The sequence below is a fragment of the Triticum aestivum genome, chromosome 4B, assembly GCF_018294505.1.
Source record: "Triticum aestivum cultivar Chinese Spring chromosome 4B, IWGSC CS RefSeq v2.1, whole genome shotgun sequence".
Lineage (NCBI taxonomy): Eukaryota > Viridiplantae > Streptophyta > Magnoliopsida > Poales > Poaceae > Triticum > Triticum aestivum.
This window is the reverse complement of record NC_057804.1, coordinates 324,506,855-324,532,137: the sequence shown is the minus strand read 5'-3', so window position 1 is coordinate 324,532,137 and position 25,283 is coordinate 324,506,855. Positions and strand designations below refer to the sequence as shown.

Below are 25,283 nucleotides of genomic sequence, written 5' to 3'. Positions count from 1 at the left end.
GCTGGACTTGTTTTACCATTGTCGAAATGTTTTGCGAACCGGGATTCCGAGGCTGATCGAGTCTTCCCGGGAGAAGGTCTATTCCTTCGTTGACCGTGAGAGCTTGTGATGGGCTGAGTTGGGACACCCCTGCAGGGTATATAATCTTTCGAAAGCCGTGCTCGCGGTTATGAGGCAGATGGGAATTTGTTAATGTCCGGTTGTAGATAACTTGACACTTGACCTCTTTAAAATGCATCAAGCGAGTGTGTAGCCGTGATGGTCTCTTCTCGGCGGTCTGGGAAGTGAACACAGTTTGTGTTATGCTTGACGTAAGTAGTTTCAGGATCACTTCTTGATCGCTTCTAGCTTCTCGACCGATGCGTTGCTTCTCTTCTCGCTCTCATTTGCGTATGTTAGCCACCATATATGCTTAGTGCTTGCCGCAGCTCCACCATATTACACATTTCCTACCTATGAGCTTAAATAGTCTTGATCTCGCGGGTGTGAGATTGCTGAGTCCCCGTGGCTCACAGATTCTACCAAAACAGATGCAGGTGCCGAGGATACTGGCGCAGATGGCGCAACTGAGCTGAAGTGGGAATTTGATGAGGCCCTTGGTCGTTACTATGTATCGTTTCCAGATGATCAGTAGAGGTGCCCAGTCGGGACGATCGGGGATCTGTGTAGCATTTGGGGTAGTCTTCTTTTATTTTGGTTCCGTAGTCGGACCTTGAGTGTAATCTGGATGATGGATGTTTATTTATGTATTGTGTGAAGTGGCGACTGTAAGCCAACTATGTATCTTTTCCCTTATGTATTACATGGGTTGTGCGAAGATTACCTCACTTGCGACATTGCTTTCAATGCGGTTATGCCTCTAAGTCGTGCTTCGACACGTGGGAGATATAGCCGCATCGAGGGCGTTACAGTAGCGCTTTTGGTGAGTGGAACTTGGTAAGGAAAAATTTATATAGTGTGCTGAAATTTGATGTTACTTGTCACTATGGAAACTAATCCTTTGAGGGGCTTTTTTGGGGTATCTTCACCCCAACCAGAAGAGGAAAGAGTTGCTCCTCAACCTATTGAACTTTATGAAAATATTTACTTTGAGATTCCTTCGGGTATGATAGAGAAACTGCTAGCTAATCCATTTGCAGGAGACGGAACATTGCATCCTGATTTACACCTTATCTTTGTGGATGAAGTTTGTGGATTATTTAAGCTTGCAGGTATTCCCAATGATGTTGTCAAAAGGAAGGTCTTCCCTTTATCTTTGAAGGGAGATGCATTGACATGGTATAGGCTATGTGATGATACAGGATCTTGGAATTATAAGCGGTTGAAGTTGGAATTTCACCAGAAGTTCTATCCTATGCATCTTGTTCATCGTGATCGTAACTACATATATAATTTCTGGCCTCGCGAAGGATAAAGCATCATTCAAGCTTGGGGAAGGCTTAAGTCAATGTTATATTCATGCCCCAATCATGATCTCTCTCAGGAAATGATTATTCATAATTTTTATGATCGACTTTCTCTTGATAATCGCAACTTACTCGATACTTCCTGTGCTGGTTCTTATATGCTGAAGACTATTGATTTCAAATGGGACTTATTGGAAAGAATTAAACGCAACTCTGAAGATTGGGGTTCCGACGATGGTAAGGAGTCAGGTATGACACCTAAGTTTCGACTGTTGTTCTAGTGCTAAAGCTTCGACTGTTGTTCGTAAGAGTAATACTAGGACTTATACACCTCCTGAGCAAATTAATGTTGAACCTAGTATTGCTATGGTTAAAGATCTCTTGGATGAGGACTTAGATGGGCATGTTATTTCTTTCTTGGGTGAGACTGCTAATATTGCTAGACCTGATACTAAGAAACGTAGACCTGTTGTAGGCATGCCAGTTATTTCTGTTAAAACGGGAGATCATTGTTATCATGGCTTATGTGATATGGGTTCTAGTGCTAGTGCGATACCTTATGATCTTTATAAAGAAATTATGCACGACATTGCACCTGTTGAATTAGAAGACATTGATGTTACTATTAAGCTTGCTAATAGGGATACCATTAAACCTATTGGGATTGTTAGAAATGTTGAAGTTTTGTGTGGGAAGGTTAAATACCCTGCTGATTTTCTTGTTCTTGGTTCCCCACAAGATGATTTTTGTCCCATTATTTTTGGTAGACCCTTCTTGAATACTGCTAGTGCTAAGATTAATTGTGAAAAGAATATTGTCACTGTTGGCATAGATGGTATGTCTCATGAGTTTAATTTTGCTAAGTTTAGTAGACAACCTCGTGAAAGGGAACCACCTAGTAAGGATAAAATTATTGGTCTTGCTTCCATTGTTGTTCCTCCAACTGATCCATTAGAACAATATTTGCTAGACCATGAAAACGATATGTTTATGAAGGAAAGAGAAGAAATAGATGAAGTGTTCCTTAAACAGGAACCTATGTTGAAACATAACCTTCCCGTTGAAATTCTTGGGGATCCCCCTCCACCCAAGGGTGATCCTGTGTTTGAACTCAAACCACCTGATAATAAGTATGCTTATCTTGATGAAAAAGAAATATATCCTGTTATTATTAGTGCTAACCTTTCAGTGAAAGAAGAAGAAAGATTATTGAAAACTCTGAAGAAGCACCGAGCTGCTATTAGATATACTCTGGATGATCTTAAGGGCATTAGTCCCACATTATGTCAACACAAAATTTCAGTGGAGAAAGATGCCAAACCAGTTAGAGATCCTCAAAGATGATTAAATCCCAAGATGAAGGAAGTGGTAAGAAAGGAGATACTAAAGCTCCTTGAGGCAGGTATTATTTATCCTGTTGCTGATAGTGAATGGGTAAGCCCTGTCCACTGTGTCCCCAAAAAGGGAGGTATTACCGTTGTTCCTAATGATAAAGATGAATTGATCCCACAAAGAATTATTACAGGCTATAGGATGGTAATTGATTTCTTAAGTTAAATAAAGCTACTAAGAAAGATCATTGCCCTTTACCTTTTATTGATCAAATGCTAGAAAGGCTATCCAAACACACACATTTTTGCTTTCTAGATGGTTATTCTGGCTTCTCTCAGATACCCATGTCAGCGAAGGATCAATCTAAAACTACTTTTACTTGCCCTTTTGGTACTTTTGCTTATAGACGTATGCCTTTTGGTTTATGTAATGCACCTGCTACCTTTCAAAGATGCATGATGGCTATATTTTCTAATTTTTGTGAAAAGATTTGTGAGATATTCATGGATGACTTCTCCGTCTATGGATCCTCTTTTGATGATTGTTTGAGCAACCTTGATCGAGTTTTGCAGAGATGCGAAGACACAAGTCTCATCCTGAATTGGGAAAAGTGTCACTTTATGGTTAATGAAGGCATTGTCTTGGGGCACAAGATCTCCGAGAGAGGTATTGAATTTGATAAAGCCAAAGTTGATGCTATTGAAAAGATGCCATGTCCCAAGGACATAAAAGGTATAAGAAGTTTCCTTGGTCACGCCGGTTTTTATAGGAGGTTCATTAAGGACTTTTCTAAAATCTCTAGACCTCTGACTAATTTATTGCAAAAAGATATTCCTTTTGTCTTTGATGATGATTGTGCAGAAGCGTTTGAAACACTTAAGAGAGCTTTGATCACTGCACCTATTGTTCAACCGCCTGATTGGAATTTACCTTTTGAAATTATGTGCGATGCTAGTGATTATGTTGTAGGTGCTATTTTAGGGCAAAGAGTCGATAAGAAATTGAATGTTATCCAGTATGCTAGTAAGACTCTTGATACTGCCCAGAGAAATTATGCTACTACTGAAAAAGAGTTCTTAGCAGTTGTGTTTGCATGTGATAAGTTTAGACCTTATATTGTTGATTCCAAAGTTACTATTCACACTGATCATGCTGCTATTAAATATCTTATGGAAAAGAAAGATGCTAAGCCTAGACTCATTATATGGGTTCTCTTGCTCCAAGAATTTGATTTGCATATTATTGATATAAAGGGAGCTGAGAACCCCGCTGCAGATAACTTGTCTAGGTTAGAGAATGTTCTTGATGACCCACTGCCTATTAATGATAGCTTTCCTGATGAACAATTAGCGGTCGTCAATGCTTCTCGTACTGCTCCTTGGTATGCTGATTATGCTAATTACATTGTTGCTAAATATATACTGCCTAGTTTCACATACCAGCAAAAGAAAAAGTTCTTTTATGATTTAAGACATTACTTCTGGGATGATCCACACCTTTATAAAGAAGGAGTAGATGGTGTTATTAGACGTTGTGTACCTGAGCATGAATAGGAACAGATCCTACACAAGTGTCACTCTGAATCCTATGGAGGACACCACGCTGGAGACAGAACTGCACACAAGGTACTACAATCTGGTTTTTATTGGCCTACTCTCTTCAAAGATGCTCGTAAGTTTATCTTATCTTGTGATGAATGTCAAAGAATAGGTAACATTAGTAGACGTCAAGAAACGCCTATGAATTATTCTCTTGTTATTGAACCGTTTGATGTTTGGGGCTTTGATTATATGGGACCTTTTCCTGCCTCTAATGGTTATACACATATTTTAGTTGTTGTTGATTACGTTACTAAGTGGGTAGAAGCTATTCCAACTAGTAGTGCTGATCATAACACTTCTATTAAAATGCTTAAAGAAGTTATTTTTCCGAGGTTTGGAGTCCCTAGATATCTTATGACTGATGGTGGTTCACATTTTATTCATGGTGCTTTCCATAAGATGCTTGCTAAGTATGATGTTAATTATAGAATAGCATCTCCTTATCATCCACAGTCTAGTGGTCAAGTAGAGTTGAGCAATAGAGAGCTCAAATTAATATTGCAAAAGACTGTGAATAGATCTAGAAAGAATTGGTCCAAAAAACTTGATGATGCATTATTGGCCTATAGAACTGCATACAAAAATCCTATGGGTATGTCTCCTTATAAAATGGTTTATGGAAAAGCATGTCATTTACCTCTTGAACTTGAACATAAGGCATATTGGGCTATTAAAGAGCTCAATTGTGACTTCAAACTTGCTGGTGAGAAGAGGTTGTTTGATATTAGCTCACTTGATGAATGGAGAACCCAAGCCTATGAGAATGCCAAGCTTTTCAAAGAAAAAGTCAAACGCTGGCATGATAAGAGGATACAAAAGCATGAGTTTAACGTAGGAGATTATGTGTTATTATTCAACTTTCGTTTAAGATTTTTTGCAGGAAAACTTCTCTCAAAATGGGAAGGTCCCTACGTTATCGAGGAGGTCTGTCATTCTGGTGCTATAAAAATCAACAACTTCGAAGGCACAAATCCGAAGGTGCTAAACGGTCAAAGAATTAAACATTATATTTCAGGTAATCCTATCAATGTTGAACTAATATTATTGAAACCGTAACTCCTGAGGAATATATAAGGGACACTTTCCAGAACGTTCCAGACTCTGAAAAGGCATAGGTATGTGGTACGGTAAGTAAACCGACTCCAAAACAACTTTAAAGGCATTTTTTATCAGTTTTGGATTATTTAAGAATTTTAGGAAGGAAGAAGTAGTCCGAAAGGGACACGAGGTGGGCACCTCGTGTGCCTCCCGGACTCCGTTTTCTTGTATATTACATATTTGGTCGGTAAAAATTCATTATATATACTCCCGAAGGTTTTAACTATCGTATCACGCAAATATCCTCTGTTTTCGTTTCGAGTTGTTCCTGTTGCAGAATAAAGCAAGATGTCTTCTCAGGAGTCAGTTGGGGAGAGTCGGGTGTCTCACCCAACGCCAGGTCCAGGGGCAAATAGCGATGCCTATCACTTTGGACAATCAATGGAGGATGAGATGGAGGCTGATTTGAAAAGGATAGATGCCATGGAGGAAGATCAAGAAGTTACCTCTCATCTCCAAGCAGAATTCACTATTGGGGAACTACCTAGCCTGGCTGTCCCTGCTTCGGTCATCCCTTCCAACTCTAGCTTTCTTTCTTATGAAAATATGAAAAAGAGTTTCATGTGTTCTCCAGAAGCTATGCAGCATCCTTGGGTAAAAGGAGCTTTGGCCGTTACGGGCAAGCTCCGTAAAGAAATTATGGACCTCAAACAACAAGTCAATAGGCTCGAGGAGGAGAACCGTATCCTGAAGGGCATCATCGCCAAGAAGATCGTAACACCAACCGTGAAGAAGGAGAAATAATCACAGGGGTATGGGCACTCCCCTTGGTAACTGCCAAGCTTGGGGGAGGTGCCCTGGTATCGTATCACCATCACACTCCTATCTTTACCGCTTTATTTAGTTCGATCCTTTTAGTAGTATCTTGATCTAGTAGTTTGAAGTTTTGATATCAAGTAGTTTCGAGTTTTGCTTTGTGATCTCTTTATGTAATCGAGTCCGTATGCTATCTATAATAAAGATTAGTGTTGAGCTAAGGGCTTTGCTATGTTGTTGTGATCTTGAGAAAGTAGAAAGAATAAAAGAGTTCATATTGATCTTACGTATAGTGATAACTTCACACATAGAAAGTATGAGGCATAAAAATTGTTGAGAGTTGATGAACGTAGTCTTGGTCATCATTGCAATTAATAGGAAGTGATAAGGAAAGAGGGGTTCACATATAAATATATTATCTTGGACATCTTTTATGATTGTGAAGCACTCATTAAGTATGACATGCTAAAAGAGTTGATGTTGGACAAGGAAGACAATGTAATGGTTTATGTTTTTCGACATCTCAGTTAAAGTATATTGTCATGACCTTCCAAACATGTTGAGCTTGCCTTTCCCCCTCATGCTAGCCAAATTCCTTGCAGCAAGTAGAGATACTACTTGTGCTTCCAAATATCCTTAAACCCAGTTTTGCCATGAGAGTCCACCATACCTACCTATGGATTGAGTAAGATCCTTCAAGTAAGTTGTCATCGGTGCAAGCAATAAAAATTGCTCTCTAAATATGTATGACTTATTAGTGCGGAGAAAATAAGCTTTGTACGAACCTGTTGTGGAAGTAATAAAAGCGACGGACTACATAATAAAGGTCCACATACAAGGGGCAATATAAAGTGACGTTCTTTTGCATTAATATTTTGTACATCAACCCTAAACGCGCATGACAACCTCTGCTTCCCTCTACGAAGGGCCTATCTTTTACTTTATGTTTTTACTTTATGCTTGAGTCAAGGTGATCCTCACCTTTCCCTTTTTCATTTTATCCTTTGGCAAGCTCCTCGTGTTTGAAAGATCATGATATATACATCCAATTGGATGTAAGTTGGCATAGGCTATTATTGTTGACATCACCTAAAGGTGAATATGTTGGGAGGCAACATAATAAGCCCCTATCTTTCTCAATGTCCGGCTGAAACTCTATAACCATAAGTACTGCGTGAGTGTTAGCAGTTGCAGGAGACTACGAGATAGTTGAGTATGTGAGCTTGCTGAAAAGCTCTATTATTGACTCTTTCTGATGTTACGATAAATTGCAATTGCTTCAATGACTGAGATTATAGTTTGTTAGTTCCCAATGAAGTTTTTGAACCATACTTGACATTGTGAATTGCTTATTACTTGAGCATAGGAAATCATATGACAAAATCTATATATGTTGTTGTTATTAGAATGATCATGATGCTCTCATGTCCGTATTTTATTTTTATCGACACCTCTATCTCTAAACATGCGGACATATTTTTCGATTTCGGCTTCCGCTTGAGGACAAGCAAGGTCTAAGCTTGGGGGAGTTGATACGTCCATTTTGCATCATGCTTTTATATCAATATTTATTGCATTATGGGCTATTATTACACATTATATCTCAATACTTATGGCATTCTCTCTTATTTTACAAGGTTTACCATGAAGAGGGGGAATGCCGGTAGCTGGAATTCTGTCTGGAAAAGGAGCAAACATTGGAAACCTATTCTGCACAGCTCCAAAAGCCCTGAGACTCCACGAAGCAACTTTTTGGATTTAATAAGAATTTATGAGCGAAAGAAATAGGCCAGGGGGGCCACACCCTGTCCAGGAGACAGGGGGACGCCCCCCCTATAGGGTGCGCCCCCTATCTCCTGGGCCCCCTGGTGGGCCTCCGGTGTCCATCTTCTGCTATATCATCACTTTTACCCTGGAAAAAATTGTGGGCAAGCTTACGGGACGAAACTCTGCCGCCACGAGGCGGAACCTTGGCGGAATCAATCTAGGGCTCTGGCGGAGCTGTTCTGCCGGGGACACCTCCCTTCGGGAGGGGGTCAATCTCCATCAACATCTTCACCAGCACCATCTCCTCTCAAAACCCTAGTTCATCTCTTGTATCCAATCTTGTATCAAAACCACAAATTGGTACCTGTGGGTTGCTAGTAGTGTTGATTACTCCTTGTAGTTGATGCTATTTGGTTTACTTGGTGGAAGATCATATGTTCAGATCCTTTATGCATATTATTACTCCTCTGATTATGAACATGAATATGCTTTGTGAGTAGTTATGTTTGTTCCTGAGGACATGGGTGAAGTCTTGCTATTAGTAGTCATGTGAATTTGGTATTCGTTCGATATTTTGATGAGATGTATGTTGTCTTTTCCTCTAGTGGTGTTATGTGAACATCGACTACATGACACTTCACCATTATTTGGGCCTAGAGGAAGGCATGGGGAAGTAATAAGTAGATGATGGGTTGCTAGAGTGACAGAAGCTTAAACCCTAGTTTATGCGTTGCTTCGTTAGGGGTTGATATGGATCCATATGCTTAATGATGTGGTTAGGTTTACCTTAATACTCCTTTTTGTAGTTGCGGATGCTTGCAATAGGGGTTAATCATAAGTGGGATGCTTGTCCAAGTTAGGGCAGTACCCAAGTACCGGTCCACCCACATATCAAATTATCAAAGTACCGAACGCGAATCTTATGAACGTGATGAAAACTAGCTTGAAGATAATTCGCAATGTGTCCTCGGGAGCTCCTTCCTCATTATTAGAAATTGTCCAGGCTTATCCTTTGCTACATAAAGGATTGGGCCACCTTGTTGCACTTCATTTACTTTATTTACTTGTTGCTCGTTACTATTTATCTTATCACAAAACTATCTATCACCTACAATTTTAGTGCTTGCAGAGAAAACCTTACTGAAAACCGCTTATCATTTCCTTCTTCTCCTCGTTGGGTTCAACACTCTTACTTATCGGAAGGACTACGATAGATCCCCTACACTTGTGGGTCATCAGGCAGCCACCCCCCAGAAGGTCAGCAGACTCGGGTTCGCCTATCAGGAGTTTGAGCACCATACTTAGGGTCCCAGCGGCCAATGATGGCCTCTGCAGCCTCATTGGATCCTCGACGCCCGCAAGGTCCCACATTGGACAAGAGTGGCACTGAAGGGGAGCGATGCACTGCCTGAAAAACTCCTTCACCACCATTGGCGCCATCACTTCCAATTCCTGAAGCCTCGCCAATCTCTTCTAGACGAAAGCAAGACGCCGGTCGGAGAGCCTCTCGTGGCACCAACCGGAGCTAGGCGAGGCCGGTGCCCCAGGAGTCAAGAGCAGGGGGCTGAACGCGCGGGCATCCATGAGCATCCACTGCTTTCGGAATCCCTTTGCAGCAGGCGAGAGCTCGAAGTCGATTCCCGAACCGGCGGTTGCGGCCATAGCTTCAAAGGTCGCGCACCCAGAGCATTGGCGGGCATCGACCAACCGAAGCAAGGAAAAATGGCGAAATAAGGCCATGGAAGGAGTAATGCCGACCATGGCCTCGTAGAGGAAGGCGAAGACTGTGAGAAGGATAACAGAGCGGGGGTCCAGATGCAGCAGGTGGATCTGGTAATGCGATGTCACAACATTGAAGAAAGGGGGAGAAGGGAGGAATCAACCCCGCGAGAAGAGCATGGAGATAGATGGGGAGGAATCAGCTCCCTTCCCGCCAACCTTTGGGAGGAGGACAAGTCGAACTAGCTCACACCACACCAGCTCCCTTGAGCTCAAGAACACCTCACCTCCTGAGGCCAGTTCATCCACTATACTAGTTCATCCTCAGCCTTCCGAGGCAATCCACCAAAACGCTGGAGTAGGGTATTACACCGCAAGGTGGCCCGAACCAGGATAAACTGTTGTGTCTCTTTGTCTTTTTGAGCTTGTCGCTCTAGGCTTAGGAGGATCACGAGTAGGCAGGCTGGGTAGGTTGAGATCTCCGCATGCACCCCAGAGTTCGAACCTCTCAAGGGTTTGCAGATCCTTTAATCCGACAAAAGTGTGGGAACATTTGGGGTTGTATGAAGTGGTAAAAAAAGCCTGTGTCATTGAATGTGGATGCTTGTTTTGATCATGATCAGCTAAGGGGCACAGCGGGTGCTGTTACTAGATACGACAAAGGAAACTTCATAGTAGGTGGTAGCTGGAAGATTTAGTACTGTGCGGATGCTCTGACAGCGGAGGTGTTAGCACTCAGGTTTGGTTTAGGTTTGGCACAAAAGACAAGCTGCAATCGTCTCATTATCAATTCTGATAATATGGAAGTCATTGACGCAATTTTTGAGGACTGTTCTTTTATGTCCTGTGATTTTCCTCACACCAGTTTTGAACATTGTAATAGTGAAGCGAATAAAGTAGTTGATGTAGTGAAGCGAATAAAGTAGTTGATGAGCTTGCTAGATTAGCAAAATGTTCCATTACTAGGGATTGGATAGAGGAGTCCATGCAAAATCTTGTAACTCTACTTATAGACGATGTAACGATTATTTCTAATTAATAAAGTTCAAGTTGTTTCTCAAAAAAAAAGTAGAGATCGATCTTACACATTGTGCCCTTTAGCAGAATGGTGCAAGTTTTTGCTCCGGTGGTAGTAGGGATACTTTTTACCCGTTGCAACGCACGGGCAGTTTTACTAGTTTTGAAAAAATTATATCGGGAGCAGTGGGGTCCAAAATGAAAATAACAGCGCCTACTTTTGCAGTCCAGCCCCTTTTGAATCACACAATTCGCAAATATCTAGCAAACCCCACTGTTCATAAGCGGGGCAAGACGGACAACGGAAGTTTCTCCATAAACCCCTTTGAACAAGTTATTTCTTAATCCCGATCCCCAAACCCCCAAACCCTAGCTCGCCGGAGCTGCGCAATCCGGTGAATTCTCAAGCGGTTCAATACGAGGCGTCGGCCTCTTAGCCTACACCGTTTGATGCCTCTGAAGCCTCGTGATTGACCGAACAACTCGTATAATCCATGGAGCCGCAACCTCCGCCTACTCCCGCCGTGGAGACGCACTTCGCCGATCTCTGCAAGGTCAGATATTTCTTCGCCACTGCTGAAATCCTCTGACGTCCGGGGTGAGAATTCTCTTACTAATCACTGAAGGTTTGATGCAGGAATTGGAAGTGGACGAGGGCGTCGCTGGCGAGGCCGCGGCGTTGCTGGAGGAGGGGAAGGGCGTGTTTCTCACGCCCCCTTCGTTTGGGAGCAAATCGGTCAGGAGTGCTCTCTTTTGTGCTGAAATTCTCAATTCTTACGCGATTTCTTGCTAAGTTTTGGATTGGATCCCTGCAGCCCGAGGATGTGGAGAGGCTATGTTTTGCTTTTGTGCTTTACTGCGTGGCTAAGCTGAAGGGAAAGGGGATGAAGGAGGAGAGCTCCAGGGTTAGGCTGTGGAAGATCTTGGAGGGATGCAAACTCAAGTGCGTGATATCTGTTATGATGGTTGTAATTCTGGTTTAGTAAATATTAGCGTTTGGTTGAATTGGTTGCGGTTTCCTTTTGTTTTCTTTGCAGGTATAATGATTTCTTCAAGGAATCACAGCAGCTTCTTTCGAAGATTGACCATGTTTTACGGAGCTGGTATGGGACGGATTGGGAAGATCAGCTAGAGGTGGGTTGATGGTCAGTCCTGTCTCATTTTCAACATACTGAGATGAGATCTTCATGAGGTGCAGGTGCTAACTTGTTTATTTATGTACTGGTGTTGTAACTTGTGGTTCCAGCTGAAACAACTGCAGAGTTTGGTAAATCTGTTGGCAGATGCAAGCAGGTGAAAACCTTTACATGCCATAAGATCACCTTCAGTTTGATAATAGTATAACCAGTGGATTTTCTTCTCTTTCAGCAGGATGGGGTGTTCATAATTTCGTTAAAAATAATATATAATTGATTATCTTGTGATTTGTTTATTTGTTCTGCATGGTAATTCTAGTCTAGTTTTAACGTATGCTCAATATGACAGGTTCTATTGTAAAGCATTTAATGAGCTATTCTTAAATGCTAGTACTGGCCAGGAGCCTGGATCGACTAAAAGTAATCCTGAATATTTTTGTTTTGGGTGGCTATTTTTCTTAGCCCTCCGTTCAAAATCACCAGAATTGTTTAAGGACTTGGTATCCTGCATCCATGGATTAGTTGCCATATTGGTCAGCCCCCCCCCCCCCCCCCCCCTTCTGTTTTGATTTTGTTATATTCTATTCAGCCGTTAGTAACACGAGCTGGTACAGTTCATTTTTTTTTATATGAGCTGGTACAGTTCATTTTTTTTAATACGAGCTGGTATTTATATTCAAGTGACCAGTTTCCCAAATAGCCACCACTTTCTCTTATCCTTTCTATCCTTTCTTGGGCTTATTTGTCAAAATTGTTTAATCTGTGGCAGGCCATACTTTTAATTCATGTACCTGCTAAATTTAGGAGCTTCACAATCGAAGGTTCTTCTCACTCAAGTAAATATTCCCACCTTTATATCAGTTATTATTTCTTGAAGGCACACTCCTTAATTTAGTTGTCATTATGCAACACATAGTTACAATTTTGTTTTGCTGTTCTAATCCAATTCAGTAAAACAAACGGTGAGGGGTGTTGATCTCCTTGCTTCGTTATGTCATAACTATCATACCTCTGAAGACCGCTTGAAAGAAATGATGGGGAAGTTCCACAAGGCTATAGAGGTGTTTTTCAGCACGAAAGCAGTAAGGGCTTCAGAGTGCAAAATAGAAACTTTGGATAAAATAGATACAGGCATGACCCGTATATCCATTCTCTCGCGTGCACACAGACCTATTGAGTTTCGGTTATTTTGCTATGTTTAATTAGCTTAAGTGTTGTGTTGTTATGGTGGCAGATGGTCTAATTTATTTCAGAGATCTCCTTGATAAGGAGTGTTTTCATTCAAATTTTGAGAAGTTGGAGAAGCTAAGTAGTACCACTAGCTGGGAAGGGGAGCTTGATTTGAAAAGGTTTTTGATCAATAATGACAATATAATCAGTGCTGAGAACTCTTCTAGAGATTTCACTAATCTAAGCTGCCCGAAGGTATCCTCAGTAATTCATAATTCTGTCAGTAGTCTAGATTGAATTCCTTCCCCACATGATTTTGACCCTCTCATTTTGCAGCGTGTCTTTGAAACATTAGCGTCGCCTACAAAGACAATAAAGAACATGTTGACTGTCCCTAGTTCCCCTTCATCACCTGCCAATGGTGGTTCAGTTAAGGTAGTGCAGATGACACCAGTGACTTCTGCCATGACAACTGCTAAGTGGCTTCGTGAGGTGATATCTTTGTTGCCAGAGAAGCCTTCGTCTAAGCTTGAGGAATTTCTTTCGTCTTGTGATACTGATTTGACAAGTGATGTAACAAAAAGGGTCAGCATAATTTTGGAAGCAATTTTTCCAACTAAGCCTTCTGGCCATTGGGCTGGTTCCATGGGCCTGAATTGTACAAATGCCTTTGATATTCCATGGGCCGAAGCAAGAAAGATGGAGGCCTCCAAGTTGTACTATAGGGTGTTGGAGGCAATTTGCAGAGCAGAATCACTCAATACTAATGTTAATAATCTGACTCCATTGTTGTCAAATGAGCGTTTTCACCGATGCTTGATTGCATGTTCAGCCGAACTGGTTTTGGCAACACATAAGACAGTCATCATGATGTTCCCTGCTGTCTTGGAGAGTACTGGTCTAACTGCATTTGATTTGAGCAAGATAATTGAGAACTTCGTGAGACATGAAGAAAGCCTTCCAAGAGAATTGAAAAGACATTTAAATTCATTAGAAGAACAGCTTTTGGAAAGCATGGCATGGGAGAAAGGTTCATCACTGTATAATTCACTGGTTGTTGCCAGGCCATCACTTGCTCCGGAAATAAATCGCCTTGGTCTTTTGGTTGAATCAATGCCATCTCTTGATGACATAGTAGCAAGGCAGAATTTCCATGCTGAAGACTTGCCAGCTACACCATCTAAAAAACGGGCTGCCGATTCAGGTACATTGCTATTCGGCCTTGACTTCATCTGAAGTTTTCTGAGACCAACTCTTCAGAAACTTCAAACCGAGTAGTCCTGATATTGAGGTTGCTACTTGCACATTGTTCATCTTCTGATCAATTTCGTCTATTTTGGTATTTTGAGATGTCCATCTGCCAATTTGATTGCACAGTGCTCATGCTCCTTACATCAGTCTTATCCCTTAAGTAGAGTCCTGGTTGATTAAGCAACTATGTTAGAAAGAGTCCAGTCAGTTTAGGAAAAATACACATGAGCTAGATTGGGCACCCAGGTTTGATATCCCAAAATTCTAGATTTTTTTTTTAATATTCATATAGGGGGGTGGAGCACCCCAGAGCTCCGAATCCTCATCCAGATCTTATTAGAGCTTGAATAGATTTACTGGCTGGATGGTCAAGTCTTGTCTACCATATAAAGGGGCCGACCCCTCTCAATGAAGAATATTGTCATTTACTTTTTCTACTTTTCAATAATTAGGGTTATGTCAGTAGTAGATCCTTCTAGTGTAAGTTTGGATGGGCGGTTCGTGCTTGACAGACTATGGTCCCCAGAATCTAAAAACTAGCCTTTCTACAATTGTGAAAAAGTAGTATGCATCAATAAAACCCGAGGTTGCTATATAAACTTGGTTATTCATGACAGTATATTCGGCTTACTGCAGCTGGTCCATTAACTAGTACATGTCATGTACTGAAATTTTCAAAGAGTAGTCCGGTGGCCTTATTTTTGTTTATATGAACTGTAGCATGATTGCTTCTAGCTGAGACATGCCTGCAGAGTGAATGGTATGCCAATATGGGGCATATTGAGGTGTTCATCATGCAAGATCTTCAAAGTTCAATAACCATAAGAACCTAATTGTGATTTTATTTGAAACAAGCAGTTCTGCAATCTTACGTAACTGCCAATGGTTTTAAGTTCTTCTGTTAATTGCTTCACATATTCAATGTAGATGAGAATGGTGACAGTAGGTCACCAAAGAGATTATGCATTGAACCGAGGAGCACACTGGTAGACCAAATTTCACAGACACCACCAGCAAAACAAAGCTATACTTTGAAAGCGAAATGGCGTCCTCTCCAGTCGACATTTGCAAGGCCTGTCTCACATTTCAGTTTTTACTAGTTTCCAGACATAGTATTTTTATGTTAACCAAACATTCATATTTTTTCTGAAGGTTATATTTATACTTGTTTCTTGTGCAGTCCCACTGTCAGCAATCTGGTTGGTGGGAATGAAAAATGTGCTGAAGTAGGGGTTCACATCTTCTTCTCCAAAGTGCGGGTCGTGTAATCTTCATTTTCGACCATTTAGTTCTGTTTTCATATTTCTGATTCTGGGTTGAACTTCTGTAGATCTTGAAGTTGGCTGCTATTAGAATAAGGAACCTGTGTGAAAGGCTTCGGCATGTGGAACAGACAGAGCGTGTCTATAATATCTTCAAGCAGATTCTTGATCAACAGACAACTTTATTTTTTAACCGACACATTGATCAGCTTATCCTTTGTTCTCTCTATGGTGTTGCAAAGGTCTTGCTTATGCTAGCCAATTAGCTCTATATTACTTCTTTCGAGTTCTCTCTGCTGACAACAGCTCTTCTGACAGGTTTCTCAATTAACACTGACGTTCAAGGAGATTGTCAACAATTACAGAAGGGAACAACAATGTATACCAGAAGTTTTTAGAAGTGTCTTTGTTGTGAATACAAATCACAATGGAGTATGTACATGAATATGAAATTTCACTTTATTTTTCTTTTCTTCTGATAATTCTTTCCTGAACTTCTGGTTTCATCTTTGTTGTTCTTCTCTTCTGACAATTCTTTTTCTTTCTGTCAGGGACTTGGATCACACCATGTTGACATCATTGTTTTTTATAATGAGGTGTTTGTTCCAGCAGTCAAGCCTTTCTTGGTGGCATTAATCCCTTCTGGTGGTGCTCATCCGGACAACAAGAAGAATCCTAATAGTATTTGCTCTGCTCTTTAGTTTTATCTTATGTCTATTAACTTATAATTAACTAATACCATTTTAATCACCTTCATTGTAGGCCAAATTTCTGGATCACCAAAGCCATCCCCCTTCTCAAATCTACCAGATATGTCCCCAAAGAAAGTCTCATCTTCCCATAATGTTTATATTTCTCCTCTGCGGCAAACCAAGGTGTGATTTTTGTGTTTGCTCATTTCCATGTTCAATTGCTTTACTTTTTTTTTTCTGTTTTTCTTCGTCTAGTATATTTAAATTGTTAGGCTGACCTGTATACCTATATATGCTGTCTGTCAGTGTGCCTTTAGTTTGATAGGTTTATGCATGATATTTCCATATAGCGTGTTCCTGTTCTAAATTCTCCATAGGACCATTTTAGGGTACTCTTTGCTTTTGAATCAATAACTGTGGCAATTCTAGCAATACAGGTCATCAGACTACCTTTTATACTGTTAAAGAGCGTGTAAGTTGTAACACTTCCTACTGCTGTTATTTCCTGTGTCACCACATTTCACTTAATTCTTTTGTTTGCGGGACGCTTCACTCTAAGTATGCTCAGGCTAATAGGTCCATTTTTGAAAAAGTGGAGGAAAGTTGCCTACAGTTCAAATCATAGTGTGGAAAGCAACTCATCAAGTAAACGTTTATATTCCTGACTGGATTTTCTTTACTGGCACAGAAAAGATAACATTGAGTTGATATATAAGAAAAGGTTGCAGTAGTTAAACTGCCCATGAAACTACTATGAAAAGACAAGCATTTATTGTAGTTACTGAGGAAACACAGAGCTCATGGTTGTTCTTTTTTGCGGTGTAGAGCTAGTGGTTGTTGGAGGTTGCACAATGCATCTATAAGCACTTAATGTAACTTAGGTTCAACTGACATACACGTATGTTATGAATGATGCCTGAAATTCCAACCTGTGGTACCGCTATTATATATATTGTTAAACATGTAACTTGGGAAAATGATTCGATACTCCTGGGAGTATGTACTCCCGCTCCTAATATATATACCACATCGATGAATTGAGTATACCCCTTAAATCATTTTTAATATACTTCATTAAACGTTACTCCCTCCATAACAAAATGGAACACGTTTTTTATGCCCTATGCAATACCAAAAAACGTCTTACATATTGGCAGAGGTTGTACTAGATACCCCAAAGCGAGTTTCATGAAAAATTGTATTTCAGACCATATATTCAATATTATTTACACCTAAACTGTTTTTTTGTATGTTACTCCCTCTGTTCACAAATATAAGATGCTCTAACTGTTTTCTGAATTCGATGTATATAGACACGGTTTAGTGTTTTTGTTTACTCATTTCAGTCCGGAAGTACTCCATTTTGTAATATCCAAAACATCTTATATTTGTGAACGGAGGGACTACAGTTTTATACTGCATAAACTGAGGGCTCTGACTGTTAGAGTATGTAATGGGCCTAATGGGCCCATTAGTCTTAGGGTTAATTAGAGATAAGAGTCGCTTGCTTAGGGGTCAAGTTAGCCTTGCTTGGGAGTCAAGTAAACCTCTCTATATAAAGAGAGGAGATGTATCAATCTAATCAAGCAAGAATTAAGAAGGAAATCCCTTCCCTCTTGCCCGGCCGTGGGCAAAAAGGCCCCAGGCCGGCCCTCTCGCGCCCTCCTTCTAGCAGCGCCATAACAATTTGGTATCAACTAGCTTCGGTTCGATCATGTCTTCACCGCCGCCAAGCCCGTCTCTTCCGCTGCCGGTCACCTCCACCACGACCGTCGCCTCGCTCCTGCTCGCGCCGGTATCCTCCGTCGCGCCCGCCCCCGCCGTCCTCACCTCGGAGGAGGTGTCCGGGGTGCTGCGGGACCTAACCCAGGCGGTCCAGGAGATCCACCTGTTCTTGGCCGGGTCCTACGGGTCGCATCCGGCTGCGCCGCCCATTGCCGCCCCCGCGCCGCCGTGGCTGTAGTGGCAGCCGTCGCACCAGGCGGCCTTCGCCGCGCTCGCCGGCCGCTGTAGCTGCCATCCATCGCCAACACCGCCCAGCCCTGGCTGCAGTGGCAGCCGCCGCTCCTGGCGGCCGCCGCCGTGCCCGGCGCTCCGCTGCAGCAGCCGCTGCCGTTGCCCGGCGCGACACCGCAGCAGCCGCTGCAGCTGCAGCAGCCACCGCCGGTCAGCTCCACCGCCTAGTATGGGATGCCCTACAACGGTACTGCGACTACCTCGTTCCCATCAGCGCCGCCGTCATCCCAGGGCGTCCACATCCAGCAGATCAAGTCCCCGCCGTCGCCTTCACCGCTTTCGTCTTGGATCGCTACCCGCCACGTGTCGGCGGCGATGTGGCTGCAGGCCGCTACGCGCGGCCTCCTAGCGCGTCGGCGTGTGCGGGAGATGCGTGGTCTGCAACTGCCGCTCCTCCAAGTTGCCCTTCGCTGCGCAAAGGACCTCGATCTCATCCGCTGCGTCGGGGATCTTGGGCATGCGGTTTCCCCACGGGCGGCGGGCACGCTGTTTTCCCCGCGGGCAGCGACCTCAAAGTCCGCGACATTGGCGGTTGGGGGGCGCACCCCTCCTCGTCATTCTCCATCGCAAGCCCTCCACTCTTCCCTGTGCGGTGCAAACCAACAGCCGTCCGGCAGGGAGAAGGCATGGTGTCACCGACAGCAGCGCACCGCGTAGCACCACTGCATTCCGCCACCGGCCGCCGCGAGGGCGCCTCTGCTGGTCACTCTTGCGACCACTTCCAGGTGGTCATACACATGCACTCCTTTTGTCCAGGTGGTGTCCATGGGATCCAGGTGGCTGTACACGTGCACATCCGACGTGCGGATGGTGTCCACTTTTTGTTAAGGGGTCCAAAATAAAGCGTCCCAGTCCATTTCAGGTTGAGAATAATAAAACAAGCCGAGATGTAAAAGGCTTGTTTTTAGGTGTTAGGTTTGTGTTGCGTCAGTCATGGTTATAAGTTGGTTAGGCTGCAGCTCGAGGACAAGCTGCATGTCTAGGTGGGGTGTAGTGTTAGAGTATGTAATGGGCCTAATGGGCCCATTAGTCTTAGGGTTAATTAGAGATAAGAGTCGCTTGCTTAGGGGTCAAGTAAGCCTTGCTTGGGAGTCAGGTAAACCTTTTTATATAAAGAGAGGAAATGTATCAATCTAATCAAGCAAGAATTAAGAAGGAAATCCCTTCCCTCTTGCCCGGCCGTGGGCAAAAAGGCCCCCGGCCGGCCCTCTCGCGCCCTCCTTCTAGCAGCGCCATAACACTGACGATATTTTTTCGTAAAACTTGTTTCGAGGTATCTTGGAATAATTAATAAGGTATATTGAGTATGATGAAGAGGTATAATAAGTTAGTTAAGAGGTATATTAAATATGGGAGTACATACTCCAAGGAGCACAGAAAATTAGTCCAGGGATGGGCAGCACTAGCATATGTCCTGGCTGTGATGAGCACACCAAGCTTGATGTTTTCAGAAGTAAAGTGATTACTTATATCCATGCAAAGCAGAGACTTACTAGTTACTTATGGGTAGTCAAGGTGTGTTCCCAAAAAAAATCATGAAGATACATATGCCAGTGAAAAAAAAACTGAACCATCGTGGTGCTGCTAGACTCTTGTCTGCTATAGCATGGTCTGCTTTAACACCAGAACCACACGTGTTTGCCATAACAGCCACTTCGAGTTATTTAGGTCTACAAACTGCAATTCCACTTGCAAGTGGTCTCTGCTAAAACCCTGACTGTATGAGTGCAGTGAAACATATAAGTTATTAATGTATCTTTGTGAACTAACTCTCTGCAACATGTGCTTCTCTATTCCACTTGACAGAAGGATGCATTGCTTTCACCAAGTTCGAGGAGTTTTTATGCTTGCATTGGCGAAAGCACACATGCTTACCAGAGCCCATCTGAAGATTTGGCCGCTATAAATAATTGTCTAAATTAGTATGTCAACTTTCTTAAAAAATATAAGGCATTTTTCTTGCTACATGGGAGTTGTGTTGACAACACATTGCCATCACTCATTTCACTCTAACCTGCAGCACCAGCAGGAGAATCAACACTCGAATAAACTTTGACATGGTTAGTGATTCAGTGGTAGCTGGCAGTCTGGGCCAACCAAATGGTGTCCCTGCCTCTTCGGATCCTGCGGGTTCATTCAGTTTCTTGTCAAGGAAGGACAACCCAGGACCAGATTCTTGAGCAAATAAATGAGCATCTCCCTCTGTATATAGCTCGCGACCCCACAGAAGGCCTTCTGTTCTTCTGAATAAGTGGGTGAACTCAGAATGCTTCAACTGTAGTACATCTGTGTGTTAGGGAGTAGCAGCAGTATAAAAGTGGCTGATTACTTAAGCATTACCATTCCTGGTGTATCATTTTATTTTCCAGCTGATGAAAAACAGTAGGGTGTAAGCTGTGTAAAATAATAACCGGCGTTATGTTTCAGTGTATAATCTGTTGGCGTTTACTATAGAAAATCCGGCATGTGACTTGTGGAATGCTTTTACTGTCCCAGTTTCCCGCCAGTGATAGTATAGCATTAATTTGTTTGTACTACCTTCTTGTGGCATGTGTAATGGAAACTGGGTGTGACTACTTTCTTTTTTGCAAATCGAGAGCTTTCATTCATTTAAACAACGGGATTACAATCGTTCAGCAAGTAGGGAACAAAGAAGTTCTGTACATAATTAATCCATAAAAATCTTCTATTCTCTGAGGCTTGCTTAGCGCAAAGATGTTCATTGGCACCAGCAAAGGTTAACTGGAATACCTCCAGATTCCTGCTAAGCTCTTCTATTTCCTGAAGGATGGATGCAATCTCTGATCTACCTTCGCTTCTGTTCCTCCAAAGATTGACCACCTATTCGCATCAGATTCTATGATGATCTTGGAAAGACCAATATCACATGCTAATTTGATGCCATCTAAGAAATCGCAAATGATTCCATGATTAGAGCACTAGTAGCCTGCCCATACCAAGCCTGGCCCCTTGTCATAATTCCTTGATGGTTCCTTGTTAGGCTCCTTCAGCACCCTGGCACCCTTGTATTGGAAATGAAGCTTGCATCAACATTAATTGTTAGCAAGCCATCCGCCGGTGTAGTCCATCGCTCCCGTTTCTTCCATGCACTTTCTGTAGACGCGTGAGCTGACATAGAAAGGTCTATAGCAACATCTGAAACCCATTTAACTGATTCATCCACTGACCTGGTGCTACCTTCATGCTCCTCTCTGTCCAGACTGCCCAAGCTCCACACAAGATATAAGGTACTCCCTCTGTCCCATAATATAAGAACGTTTTTGACTCTATACCAGTGTAAAAACGCTCTTATATTATGGGACGGAGGGAGTACATCATAAGTAGACACCGTGCTGCTATCAATTATGTCCATGGCCCAATGTAGTCGGATGCAGTTGTGGAATTTTTACCGAGGTCACCTTTTTGAGGTGGTGCCAAAAATTCTTGGCCCAAGTGCACTCAAACATAGCATGCTTCATGCTTTCTTCCCTACCACAGGACTGGCAGAAAGGGATTTTCTCAACATGTCTATCCTTGAGAACCGACCAGCATGGAATGAATTTCTTGATAACTCGCCACCAAAAATTGCGGACCTTTGGCGGGACCTTTAGTCGCCAAAGCTTTCGCCAAAGCGTGCGTTCTTCTCCTGAAGAACCAATTGTGTTCCCAATGACATTCTTTGCTATTAGTAGAGCTCTGTAGGCAGAGCGAACAGAGAAATTACCATGTCGTTCCAACTAACATGCCCATATATCCACATTCAGGCTACCAACCGGTATTTGCATTATATCTTGGGAGTCAACTGGTAGGAAGATGTTATTAATTAGAGCTTCATCCCAAATACCATTGTCTTGTCTTAACAGTTCCCGAACCAGTGTAACTCCAGAATTGGGCATTCTAACAATTGGCTTCCATCCCGGATTTGAGGGGATCCAAGGATCCTCCAAAATTCTTGTATGAGCACCATCTCCAATTCTTCTTATCAATCCAAGGTTAAGGGCTTCTCGTCCTGACAATATGGCTCTCCATATGTGAGAGGCATTTCTTTTGCAGTCAATAGACATGATATTACTGTCATGGTAATATTTTCCTTTCAAGACTCAAGCACATAGTGATTCAGGCTTGCTGATTAACCGCCACCATTGTTTCGCTAACATAGCTTTATTGAAGGGTACAAAATCTTTCAAGCCCATACCTCAAGTGCTTTAGGAATTGCCAACTCATACCATTTAACCTAGTGCATTTTCCTCTTGGTCTCATCTCCTCCCCACCAGAAACGTGCAATAGCCGCTATTACAAAGCTTTTTGGAAAGTTTAAAACAACTCATCGAATATGTTGAATTGCTTGACATATTGCCTTGATGAACATCTCCCTTCTCGCACTATTGAGTAGTTTTGGGGTCCAACTTGCAACAAGCTTCTTTATTGTAGCAAGAATATGATCAAAATGCTGATCTGTAGAATGCTCCAGAGCTGTAGGAATCCCCAGGTATCTCTCTCCCAATGCTTCGGTGGGTATGTCTAGTCCTTGACAAACTACCGCTTTCACAACATCTCCAGTATTGGTGCTAAAAAATATTGCGGATTTTTGTTTGTTAACCATTTGACCAGATCCTGCACGATATCTCTCCGAAACCTCTTGGATCATGTTGGCTCCCTCTGCACTAGCTTGAGTAAATATCACACAATCAACTGCAAATAGCAAGTGAGAAGTCCAAGGACAGTGAATTCCAACTCTTACTCCTCTAGATAGGTAATTAGCCCCATAGATTTTCAGCAAACATGAGAATCCTTCAGCACAGATGAGAAAAAGATATGGTGAAATTGGATCACCTTGTCTGATGCCTTTTGTAGGTTTGAAGGTTTGTGAAAAATTCCCATTAACTCTGACGGAAAAAGTGACTGATTCCACACAACACATGACTCTATTAATCCATTCCTCGTAAAGCCGAGTTTGTTCATATCTGCCCTCATATATGACCACTCAACACGATCCTATGCTTTGGCCATATCCAGTTTGATCGCACAATTCACAGATTTACCTTTTTTCCTCCTCAAGTCATGGACACATTCGTAAGCTAAAAGCACATTATCCGTTATAAGGCGGTCCGGAACAAAGGCACTTTGTTCCTCAGCAATAAGTTGCTCCAACAAAGGTCTTAATCTCAAGGCTAGAACCTTTGATGCTATTTTGTATAACACATTACACAAGGAGATAGGCCGATACTGTGAAAATTCTTGAGGGTTCTTAACTTTCGGAATCAGTATCAGAACAGTAGAGTTCACAAGTTCAGGCATGTCTCCACCATCTAGAAAGTTCCTAATTGCCGCACACACTGAATCTTTTAGTATACTCCAGTGATGTATGTAAAACCAGCTGTGAACCCATCAGGTTCAGGCGATCGATCTGGATGCATAATAAAAAGAGCTTCTTCAATCTCATTATTTGTAACAGAAAGACTAACGCCCACACGTGTGGTACTTCTCCAACCCGCCCACACGCCTAGATCGCCGTCGATTCAAATTGCATGAATCTTGGCGCGACGAGGCAGTTTTTGGTTGCCACGTAGGACAAGGCCAATGTGCGGTGTCTTTGACAGTTCGCCCGCACGCCGTTTCTCCCTCGGCCGTCACCAGTTGCAAGTCGGGGTGTGCGGTGGAACTAGCGTCGCGCCCGCATGCGTGGCGCACGACTTCTGTCCCCGTCTCCCTCGACTGGCCATTTCCCCCTCAGTGCTTCTGTGGTTTCTTCCCATCCCATTCATTACTCCTCAACTAACCTTCCACAGGCAGTTCCATTCGATTGAAGGAGAATACGAGAGGAGGAGGCGGCGGCGGCGGAAGAGTCGACGGCATTCGCGGCCGTTGCTGGTGTTTGCCGGACCGGAGCATCGTCGCCGGAGCAGTCGTAATGAGAAGGTAAGGCCGTCGAAGCTTTTGTACTGTCCCCCTTCCTCCCTAGTCACATTTCTCTCGAGCCCTCCCGAGATTCAGGCGGGTTCGCGTCCGCTCCGGCGTCCCCATCGACGGGGGAGTCGCGCGTGTGCCATTTTAGGGTGGCATTGCGCAGCCCCGTTGCCGTCGCGGTGGTAGTCAAGCCGGTGAGGCTCGCCCGATCGACAATTAGGTTCCTGCAATTACATGCGTGAGCGATTCCATTCTAATTGTTAGTTGTGATTTGCCTCGAAGGCTATGATCTTCACTGTCTTAGGGCGATGTTGCTGTTGACTTGAGGGGTATGATAGTTGTGTATGAACCCTAGATCTAGTTAGGTGCATTTCAATGTGCAGGATCATGGCAGTCATGGCAATTTCAACACACTTGTTTTATCCACAAATATCCTCATTGATGGCAACTAATTTTCTGAATCAACTATGTCAGTTGCCATGTCCTATGTAGGATAATGGCAGTTTATGAGATCCAAACTCAGGGAGTGATAGTTGTGTATGATCCGTATATCTTGGTAGAGGCATATTTAAGTGTGGGACAATGGCAGTCATGGCAATTTCATTGCATTTTGTTTACCTACAACCATCCTTCTAAGTGGCAACTAATTTTGTAAATCAACTATGACAGTTGCCATGTCATATGTAGAGTAATGGCAGTTTGTATGTACCATGTACTCACTTCGTTGCATACTGTTTTGTGATAGCACAACATATTTGATTGCAGTACATGGCAACTCATTTTTTTCACCAGGCCAATATGCGAGTTGCCACATTATACGTTGTGGAATGGCACACTCTGCTCTTCATGATTTTCTCATCCACACTCTTCACTCTATATATATTCAGAGAAGAGCAAAGTAGAGTCAGTGGCGGAGGCAGGGGTTGCTGGCAGGGGCCTTGCCCCCCCTATGCTCTCATAAATACACATATATGTACTCCTAATCCTCCATTTGTCAGACAAAATTAGCTATGTTTAGGAGATTTGGCCCCCTCTAACACTATACCTTTATATTCAGTTTCTGGCTCTGCCACTGAGTAGAGTATATATTCAGAGGTCTCAAAGCAGAGTATGTATCCATCTAATCTCTTGTCTTCTCTTGTCATATATTGTT

General features: G+C 42.7%; 1 protein-coding gene across 1 annotated transcript; it reads left to right on the top strand.

Annotated features, from left to right (window-relative positions):
• The first annotated feature begins 10,987 nt into the window (after positions 1–10,987).
• LOC123092099 (retinoblastoma-related protein 2) lies at positions 10,988–20,757 on the top strand. Its single transcript, XM_044513780.1, has 18 exons — positions 10,988–11,250; positions 11,334–11,432; positions 11,512–11,639; positions 11,734–11,830; positions 11,943–11,989; positions 12,182–12,365; positions 12,602–12,668; positions 12,784–12,963; positions 13,067–13,257; positions 13,339–14,206; positions 15,181–15,325; positions 15,434–15,506; positions 15,584–15,757; positions 15,834–15,947; positions 16,067–16,196; positions 16,278–16,390; positions 20,030–20,145; positions 20,244–20,757. Exons 1-18 carry the CDS (start codon positions 11,191–11,193, stop codon positions 20,401–20,403), a joined length of 2,946 nt encoding a protein of 981 aa, XP_044369715.1. The 5' UTR covers positions 10,988–11,190; the 3' UTR covers positions 20,404–20,757.
• Positions 20,758–25,283: the final 4,526 nt, after the last annotated feature.